We start from the raw sequence: 11,744 nt of genomic DNA, 5'->3' as shown, positions 1-11,744 counted from the left end.
CTAAACCTGTTATTATTTTCATACCTATAATATTTGAAGACTTTACAATAATTCCAAACAAACTTTCTGCTTCATTTTTACAAACAAAATTAGACTCTGCATGTATTTCTTTATATTTATTAATTGCTTTATTTAGTTCATTATATATACTATTATCATCATCCATAGAATTACTATCTTGAGAACATTTATTTATAAATTCCAAACCTTCATTTAATATTTTATCGACTGATTTACATCGTTTGTCTAATTCTAATAACATACCTTTAATATAATATATCAATTTATTATATACATCTTTTTTAATACTATTCCAATATAATTTCATATCTTCTTCTGCTTTTACAAGATTTATTTCAAATTTTTGTATATTTCCGTTCACTTCTTTTAATTCTTCATATCCTGTATTATCACTAGAAGATTCAATAATAGCTTTTTGTAATAGTTTGTAGGAATCCATAAATTTATCATATATACCATTCACTTTATTTATATAACTATTTAAATCTTCCATTTTAACAGTATGCTTTTTTAAATATGTGCTATTTTTTATAGATGAAAATATAGTAACTAATATATTTAATGAATCTTTTGTTTCTTCAATACGACCTTTGATTTTATTAGAATTCTTATATGTATTTTCTAAATTCCCTTGTTCATAATATTTTCTATATTTGTTTAACAATTTTTCAATTTTATCAACGAATTCAATAACTTCATTTAATTTAGCTAACTCATATTTAATATGTTTTTCTTCATCTTGTATATATTCAATATTTTCCATATAAATTTCTTCTTTATTTCTTAATTCCTCTAAATTTTTATTATTAAATATAAGAGACATATCTAACATTGGTTTCATCAAAAATTGAGCCTTATCAAAAATTTTTTGTGCCTTAGCATTTAAACGATTTATATCAGATATACCATATTCTAGTTTACCCATATATAATTCGAATTGTTCATATGCTATTTTAGATTTTTCATTATTTAATAATTCTTCATCATCTTTTATATTTTTATGGTTTCTTAATACTCTTATTTTTTCAGACAATAAATTTGATTTTTGATTAATTATAGATGCTGTTAATTTCATGTCTTCCAAAATATTATTTACACTGTCCATTTTATTTTCAAGCGTTTTTTTCATATTAAAAATTAAAACATCATTTAGTATATTTGTTATTTCATTTTCAAACTGTAATAACGAATCTTTTCTAGAGGAAATTTCAATATAATTATTGGAAGCTTCTTCTGAATATGTTATACATTTTTGATAGTAATCAATAACGTTTTCACTTTCATTTTGTGATGATGTATTTTCATGTTCTGATGATCCTGGAACTACGTTTTTCTTCTCATTTAAAATATTAAAAAGATATGTACCTCTATGTACATTTTCAAAGTGTAATATACTTTTAGTTTTATTATCATACGAATTTTTAATGCATTTCATTATATCAGATTGTATATTAGAAATTTCTTGTTTTATTGTTTTAATATTTCTTATATATATATCGATTGATTCATGTTTTCTAGTACCTAAAGCTATATTTTTGTATTCCTCTGCATTTTTAATTTTTAATTTCATTTTTTTTGTTAACGAATTTTCTTTTTCTAATTCAAGTTCTAATTCTTTAGCATAGTCTTCACATTTATTACTATTTTCTAATACATATCGATTAACTGCGTCAAATTCATTATTTTGTAATATGCTATACATACTTTTTAAAGTAGTTAAATTATTTTTAATATCATTATTATTTTCAATAGATGTCTTTAAGTATTCATCCAGAACTGATTTGTTTTTTTTAATAATATCCATATTTTTATGTTTACATGAATCTTCTAATAATGAAGATGCTTTTTCATAAAGCTCTTTTATATTTTTACCTTTTGTAATACATTTATCATATATTTCATTATATTTGAATGGTGTAAATTTTGATATATCTTCACTTATAGAATTTTTCATACTAAGAGCAATTTTTCTTTTATACAATTCAATTTCTACTAGTACAACAGTGGCTTCTTTGATTTCATTTCTTATTTTTTCATTAATCTCTTCTATTAATATTATTTCATATAATATTTTTAAATCATCCACATTTTTTAATTTATACAACTCTTCATCCATGGTTATAATAGAATTTAATATACCGTTCATACTTTCATATATAACAATCAAATTGTTTTTTTTAATTCCATAACTTATATTCATATTCTCTATTTCGTGTTTAGTTTTATTCATATTTTCTTCTAAATTTATTTTTAGTTTTTCTACTTCATATTTTTTTTCATCAATATTTTTAAACAAATCCTCTTTTTTATCTTCTAAAATTTTCTTATGATTGCTTTCCCTGTTATTATAACCATTATTAATATTATTTTCATCTAATTTTATATTCTTTGTGTTAAAAATGTTTTGAACAAATTCTTTAAACCTTTCTAAAGTATTAATCATTTTCTTAATTTTATTGTCTATTTTATGCTTCAAGGATTTTATTAATAATGTAATATGATCAATTTGGTCTATATAAGGCTTAATAATTAAGGTATCTATATTTTTTTGCAATATATTATAATTTATATTTAAACCATTTAATTCAATTTTAAGAACTTCCCATTCATAATTATCTCCCATTAATTTCTCTAAAAATGCATCATCATATGTATTTATATTTTTCTTTAATTCATTATAATGCTCATTTTGTTTTTGGGCTTCTAACTTTAGATCGTTCATATAAGTGTTAGATAATCTATTTTCGGTCTCAACTAAACCTTTATTTAAATTATCTTTTAAAAATATTTTTTCATATATATCTATAAAATTATCCGTCTGTATTAAATAAGATCTTTGAGATAATTTATTTTCTATTCTATTCTTATTTTTTATTGCTGCATCAATTATAGACAAATTATTCATAGATCCATTTATAGCTTTATTTAAGATTTTTATCGCATTGTTTTTCTTATTATATAATTCAATATCTTTTATTATATCATCGAATATTTTATTCTTTTCAATAAAAATGCTTTCATCTTGTTTTATTTTACTTTCAACATTTACTTCATTTCCCTTTTCAGAAAAGAAGTCAATTAATTTATTTAATTCACTAGGTTTATATGTAGAAAAAATAGAAGAAGAATTAGACACAGCCAAAGGAACATTAGAATTAGGTGTATTTTCTTCAGCTGTATCTACATCAACAGTTGAATCATTTTCTAACTTATATGATAAAATGTTATGGCTTTTTAATTGGTCCTTGATTTTTTTTACTTCATCATTAATTATAACAATTTCATTATTTATAATAATTCTTTTTTTTATTAATAATTGTTCTTTATATTCTACAAATTGATCATATATATTTTTTCCATCATCTAAAGTTTGATCATTTTTATTTAAATCTGTAATAAATTCATTTAATCGACTTTCCATTTTCTTTTTAAAATCATCTAATTTGGGTTGTTCATCTGAATATTCATTTATAACTTTTTTTAATGCTTCATATTTTTCCAACAGTCTATTTAAATTTTTTAAAGGATCAATTTTTAACACATTTTGTTTCATATTCATTAAGCTTTCTTTAAGTGTCACAAGATTTTGTAATTCTTCTTTTAATTTCTTAGAAGCATTATCAAAAACTTCTGAATTCATAAATTCTAATTTGTTGTATTCTATAACAGTATTATTCAACATAATATTAATATCTTGAGTGGTATGATATTCATATATATAATTTACATTTTTATCTATAAAATCTTTTCTATCTTTAACAAAATTTTTCAAATTATTATAATGATGTGTATTGTTTATGTTATTATTATTATTATTATTAAAAAAATTCTTATTAATAATATTTATATTATCTAATATCTTATTTTTTTTTGTTATATAATCATTTAGAACTAATGAATTTTCATCAATTATTTTTTCAATTTCTAATACTGTATTATTTATTGTATCATTTATATGTATAATATCATACATATGTTTTAACTTTTCTTTTATACTATCCATTTTTGATTTTATTTCGATAATTAAGGTATTTTTATTATCTTCATCTTCTTGTAACTTCATTAATTGACTTAAAGAATTTTCTACATTTTCTATTAACAAATTAATTTCTGAATTTATATTATTAATATCTATAATATAATGTTCTAAATTTTGTATTTTATCATTTTCTTTTATACTTTCTATAATATGTAAAATATTCATTATATTTTTTTTCTGTCCATTAATATCAGTTGATTTATTTTCATCTAATCCACCTAATTTTATTTTAGCATCTTTAATTATTTCAAATTTTATATTTATATCATTAAGTAATTTCTTTAATTTGTTTATAGATTTTTCTAATGTATATAATTTTTCATATACACTATTTTTTACATTTATCATTTCTAAGGTAGAAACCATTTCATAATCTTTTATTTTCCACATATTTTCAGATAAACATTTTTCAGCTGTTTTTAATGTTGTATTAGCTTTAGATGTTATATTCTCATATTTTGAATCTAAATTGTTGGGAGATAATATTCTATTCAATTGTATTTTTATGTCTTCCATTAATGAGTTTAATAATTCTTGTAATATACCTTTTTTCCTATTCAATAAATTATTTAACATATCAAGAATTTCTGTACTAATTTTAAAGTTTGAAAATGTTTTAGCTAGTTCAAAACTTTTGTTCATAAGTATCGTTTCATTAATATTAGATAAACGTGCTTGATTAGTTGAAATATGTTTTATTTCACTTATTCCCTTGTTAATATGATTTAAATGAAATTTATATCTCTTTATAATATCCTGAATTTCTAACTGAACAAAACTAATAGAATGTAAAATTTCATTATGTCCTAATATACTCTTATCCATATCATTTATAGCATTAGAAGAAAATTCTAATAGTTCTTTTGCATGATTTAAATGATTATGATAAGTCTTTTCAGGTAATTCGTTAATATGATATAAATATAATTCAACAATCAAATTGTAATTTTTTAAATCACATGTATTATTTATACAAATTCTATGACTTAACATATTTCGAATATTTGTATTCATTTCATAAATTTTTTTATTTATATTTTCATTATATTTATTTAAGCAATTTTCAAATTTATTTCTTAATAATTGATAATTTTTTATATTCTTCTCATAAACATCTTGTTCATTATTCTTATAATATTTAGGATTCTCTAAATTGTGTATTTCATTTAATAAATTATTCTTTTCATTCAAACATTTACTTTTAATTTCATGCATATATTTAGATAAAGGTTCTAATATTTTATATAAAGTACTATTAATAAATTCGGTTTCTTCATTATAATAAGTACTATAATGAATCATTTCTTTACATGCATTTATATTCACATAATGTGGGTATAAAGAAAATTTTAAATTACCATTCTCATCTATCATATCTATTTGATATAAATTATTATCATCTAATAATTTAGGATCTTCATTTTCAATAATATTATTATTTCTTAAATCATCAGATAAAGATTTTATAATAAAACTCATGGGATTATTATTAACCTCATTGGGACCCGTTACTTTTATTTTATTTATGAAAGAAGCATGTGTTGGATGATTAGCAAAACGTTTTTCATTCAATGTAACAAATAAATTCGGTTTAAATAAATTTGACGAAGACTTATTCGTTTTATTATCTCTTTTTCTTCTACTACTACTATCATAATATTTATAAGAATAATCATTATCATTATTATTATTAGAATATTTTTCAGGTGATAAATTAACACCATTAGAAAATTTCTTCTTTGCAAATTTTAAACCTTCATTGTTCTTTGAAAAAAAATTCAAATGTGAAAACTCGAAGTTTTCATTATTTCCTTTTACTTTGTATATATTATTCTGATGACTTTTTTCTACAAAAAATAAAATAAAATAAAATAAAATATTAGATGAAAATGAAAATAAATATATTACAATTTTCATATATATATATATATATTATTTTATTTATTATTTTTTTTATAATAGTACCGATTAAGATAAGTAAAATATTACAAAGAATTGTCCTATATATTAACCCTTTTCTCATATTTCATATATTTTAAAACATGCATTCATCTTATAGTTTTAAATATACATACTAATTAATCGGTTCCAAAACACATTATATAAATAATTTATATACTTAATATATATAATATCCTAATGTATTTTGATATAAATTATTTATATTTATTATATACAAATAGTCACATTATTTTTATTTTTTTTTTTTAACAATATATTAATATTATTATTTATATAGAACAATTATTTCAACACCTCAAAATGTGTAAACCAAAAAAAAAAAAAAAAAATATATATATATATATATATATATATATTTATATATTATAATAATAAATCAATAAATAAAATAATAAAAATAAATAAAAAAAATATTATTAACTATAATATATATAAATTAACTAAAAAAAAAAAAAAAAAAAACTTATATATAAGCAGTATAAAACAATTTCAATTATCATAAAAATAGAAGCGAAACTCAAAAATTAACAGAACCATTAATATCACTACAACACAATATTATCTATATTTCATATATATATATTATATATTAAAACCTCATTATTTTATTTTATTATTATTTTTTAATTGGTTCTTTTTTTAAACGAACAGTAAAATTAAAAATCCATAGTATAAAAAAAAAAAAAAAAAAAAAAATAAATAAATAAATTAATAAAATAAAAAATTTTAAGATTACAAAGGATATTATATTTGTTGCATTGTAACGTCAAGGAACATATAGATTAAATAAAAAAAAAAAAAAAATTTTAAGATTTTTTTTCACATTAATGTATATAACCTAATTATATAACATTATAATTATTAAAAATGCAGTTCTATTATTAAATCCTTAAATAATAAACCTTTTTATAAAATTAAAAAAACAAATTCTCATTTTTATATTAATATAATAAAATTTTCACAATTGTTAGGCTTGCTTAAAATGTTTTTTCTTTGTACTTTTTTTTTTTCTTTTTTTTGTTTTTTTTTTTTTTTTTTTTTTTTTTTTTTTCTTTCTGTTCTATTTTCTGATGTGTTTTTCTCTTTATTTTTATTTGATTTCATATTTTATTATTTATAATATAAAAATAAAAAGTAATTAAGAAACATTTTTTGTAAAAATATTTGTAAAGTTATTATATAATATAAAAACAAATAAATTCAAGAAATATATATATATTAATATATATACACATTGTGTATAGTATAAACCACTAGTATATTGTAATTTAAAAAATTACACTTGAAAAAAAGAAAGTAAATAAATATAACAAATAAAATTAATATATATATATATATATTTATTTATTTATTTATATACATATTTTATTAAATGAACAATTATTTCTTAAATTTATATAGAAAAAAAAAAAAAAAAAAATTAATAATTCAATTATAAAAAACATTTTTTGCTTTTAATTTGTTAAAATATGAAAAGTAATAAATACATATAAAAATAGATCAAATTATTTTTATTCTTTTATTTATACATTTCTATATAGAACAAGTTAGAACAAAATATTAAATTGTGTGAACAAAAAAAAAAAAAAAAAAAAAAAATAAATATATATATATATATATATATTAAATAATAACTTAATATTAATGATTATAATATATAGCTTAACAAAATGTTCATATATATCTAACACAATTCCATATTTCATAATAATTCTTGCGTATATATAATATTTTTTGAAATTAACAAAATTAAGGTATAGTGCATTCATTTATAATAAATAAATATATATCATTATAAAGAGATTAAATAAAATATTTATAGAATCAATATAATATTACATACATATATATTATTTGAACAACATTATAATATTTATTAATAAACAATACAAAAGATTAATAGAATTTTTTTATATTATTTTATTAAATCCATTTTAATATAAATATATTTTCATTTTTTTTTTTAAAAAAACCCCATTAAATAAGGAGGAAAAAATACTTCTTTATATACATGCAATATTATAAATATATTTTCCCAATATTATTATATTTTTCCTTATATTTTTAAGATATTATAAAAATATTCCTTTCTTGTCAATTAAGTTATTTATTTACATGTATAAAAAAAAAAAAAAAAAAAAAAAAAAAATTTACCACATAGAAAGAATATATTTAATTCATAATATTATTGCTATAATTATAACAATCCATACATAAGAATAAAATAAAAATACGAGAATACATATTCTTATTTGTACTTATTATAAAATAGTACCTAAAAAAAAAGTACACACTTTTGCGTACATTTAAAAATGAAACCATATTATATAAATAATCCATATAAAAGAATTTATTATATATTAATTGATTTAATAGTTTTTGTAATACTTATTTTTATCTTATTTAATTTATTTATCTTATTCTCTTGTTTTTTTTTAATTTTTCTCTTTTGTAGAAAATATAATGAAAAACAAAAATCAAATATATATTAGAAATATATATTATTTTCATTATATAATAATATATACAAAAGTAGAATAACAAATACATTTATTACTTTAAAAACAGACAAATTATTATATATATGAAATATAATATTAATATTATATAAATAAATCAATAACATATATGTTTAAAAGCGCTACTATGAATCTATGTAACAATATTTTAATATATTAATATATATATATATATTTTTTATATTATATTATATTATATTATATTATATTATATTATATTATATTATATTAAAAAATGACCATATGATACATAAAAATTTTATTCTTTGAAAAAAATCTACGTTCCTTTTTGTAGATACAAAAATGTATATCTTTTAATTATTAACATAATTTAATAAAAAAAAAAAAAACAATAATTCAAATATGTCTAGTATTAATGAAATATAATATATAATAACGTCTATATATATACATAAAAATATTAATATACCAAACATTTATTCCTTTAATTATTTTATTCGTATTTTTCTTATTTTTCTACTTTATTTATCATATAATATTATTCAAAAATAAAAATGACACTCCAAAAGAAAAAAAAAAAAAAATAAGGCATAAATAATATTTGTCTTTCTATTTTTATTAATATTATCGAAACATTATTAAATAAATAATATTATCTCTCATTATATATTATATTTATGAGTAATAGAAAATGAAGTTATATAAAAAATAAAATAAATTTTTATATAAGTATGTAATTTAAAAGGTTTCTTTTAAATAAATATAATATAGAAATTAATACATATTGGAAATATATAAAAATTTCAACGTACATATAATATATATATATATATATATATATATATACTTTTTTTTCTTCTTCTTTTTATTAGGCCACTTATATCACCTTCTATAATTTCTATTAATTAATTTATATAAAGAATTATGCGTACAAATCCATATATAATATGTGTACAGCTTCTAAAATGGTCCATAATACATGCATTTATATTATAGAAATGATATTATTTTTTTATTACATTATATATTTATAGTCAACAATAATTATATATATATAAGATGAATATAAAAACAAGTCATATATTATCTTAGTTTTTATTTATTTATTTTTCATATTAATATTATTTTATTTATTGTATTATTATATGAGAATATTAATAATAATAATTAAGAAAAAAAATTTTATTTAAGTTAAAAGGAAAAATACGAAATGGAAAAAATATATACTTATTGACAAATGTCTGAAAAATAAAATCCTACATTTTGAGGCGAAAAAATTAAACACATATTTCATTATTTCAAATGTTATATATATATATATATTAATTATATTAAATACTTATATTTTATATATTATTTACAATTTTTCCATTTTATTAATATAATAAGAGATTGTTGTAAATAAAACATTATATATATTCAATTGCTTCCTATGTTATATATAAATTTACATTAATAATATCTAAAAGAAAAAATTACACATACGTCACGTGTTCCTATATATTATAACATTGTAAATAACTAAATCAAAATATTAATAAATATATATTTGGACACTTTTTTTTTTATTTAACATTACGATAAATATATATACATATGTAGTAAATGTTTCAGTATGATTTTTTTATATATAATATATATGTCTCATAAATTCTATTATAAATAATAAAAAAAAAAAAAAACATAAACATAAACAAAATAAAAAACTTGTATATGTCTTTTTATAATTATCCTTTCATCTGTGAAATATATATACGAAACATTATGAAGAATTTCTAATTTTATAAATATTTGAAATAATATATATAATAATCTAAGAAAATAAAATCTAACTCATATATATATATATATATATATTCAAACTATATAATAATAAAAAACTTGTATATGTCTTTTTATAATTATCCTTTCATCTGTGAAATATATATACGAAACATTATGAAGAATTTCTAATTTTATAAATATTTGAAATAATATATATAATAATCTAAGAAAATAAAATCTAACGCATATATATATATATATATATATATATATATATATATATATATATTCAAACTATACAATAATAAATATAAATAAAAACATATATTCTTATTTATTAAAATATGCTTCATAAAACATTTAAACTTTCACATTTTTTTTTTTGTCATTACTTTAAATTATGTGAAATAAGATGTATTTAATATTATTAATATAAATATGCATCTTTTTAAATATATATTAATTATATATATATATATATATATATATATATATTTATTTATTTATTTATTAAATCTGTAATAAAAAAAATATGATTATATATATTATTTAATAATATGACTTGTAAAGATCCAAATAAAAATTAAAAAAAATATGATTATATATATTATTTAATAATATGACTTGTAAAGATCCAAATAAAAATTTAAATAATTATCATTAAAACAAACCAGTAAGAAAAATATAAAAAAAGAAAAAAATAATTAAAAGAAAATACCAATAATCAAATAAAATAATAAATATTAATATATATATTATGTATACATATTTTATATTTCATATTTTTTATTTTATTTCATATATTTTCTTTTTCCTTTTTGTTCCTAAAAATTATTGGAAACAGCAATAAAATTATAATTTTTTTTGTGAAGCTTTAAAAAAAAAAATTATATACTTTCTATTTATATATATATATATATATATATATCATCTACGAAAGAAAAAAAAAATTATTTTTTCTATATATATCGGTTTGTAAAACTATTGTTATATATATCGGTTTGTAAAACTATTGTCGTGTTATATAAGATTTTTACCTGTAGATAAGTATATTATATATTATATATATATACAATATTGTATATATATAATATTGTAAAACCTAAATAGAGGAAATATCACTGTAATATTATATAGTTTGAATATATCAGGGGCATTTATAATTCATATGAATAGAAAATTTACATCCCTCACAGGTATATATATATATATATATATATATATATAATATAAAGAAAAGGAAAAAGGATTTTATGAAGAAAAAAGAAAAGAGAAAATAAAAATAAATTATAATAAATTATTATAATAATAAGAAAAAATTATTGATTAAAAAAAAAAAAATAAAATAATAATAAAATAATTAATTTAGAAAGAAAAAAAAATCTTTCCCTTTTATTAAATAAAAGCAAATAAAAACTTTTTTATTTCTAATTCTTTTTTATAAATTTTAATATTTAATTTTTTTGAAAAAAAAAAAA

The 11,744-nt window shown here is 16.5% G+C and overlaps 1 protein-coding gene across 1 annotated transcript in view; it reads right to left on the bottom strand.

Moving 5' to 3' along the window:
- PGSY75_1252400 (reticulocyte binding protein 3) overlaps positions 1-6,083 on the bottom strand; it is a gene marked incomplete at both ends in the record, with an annotated part of 8,623 nt that extends 2,540 nt beyond the window's left edge. The window contains 2 exons of the mRNA XM_018787076.1: positions 1-5,907; positions 6,026-6,083. The exon at positions 1-5,907 is cut by the window's left edge and continues 2,540 nt beyond it. Of these exons, the coding sequence (XP_018640941.1) occupies positions 1-5,907; positions 6,026-6,083 (5,965 nt within the window). The remainder of the gene's footprint in view (positions 5,908-6,025) is intronic.
- Between the last annotated feature and the right edge of the window lie 5,661 nt (positions 6,084-11,744).

Source organism: Plasmodium gaboni, chromosome 12, assembly GCF_001602025.1.
Source record: "Plasmodium gaboni strain SY75 chromosome 12, whole genome shotgun sequence".
Taxonomy (NCBI): domain Eukaryota; phylum Apicomplexa; class Aconoidasida; order Haemosporida; family Plasmodiidae; genus Plasmodium; species Plasmodium gaboni.
The sequence above is the reverse complement of the archived record's forward strand: the minus strand, read 5'-3'. Positions and strand labels throughout refer to the sequence as shown.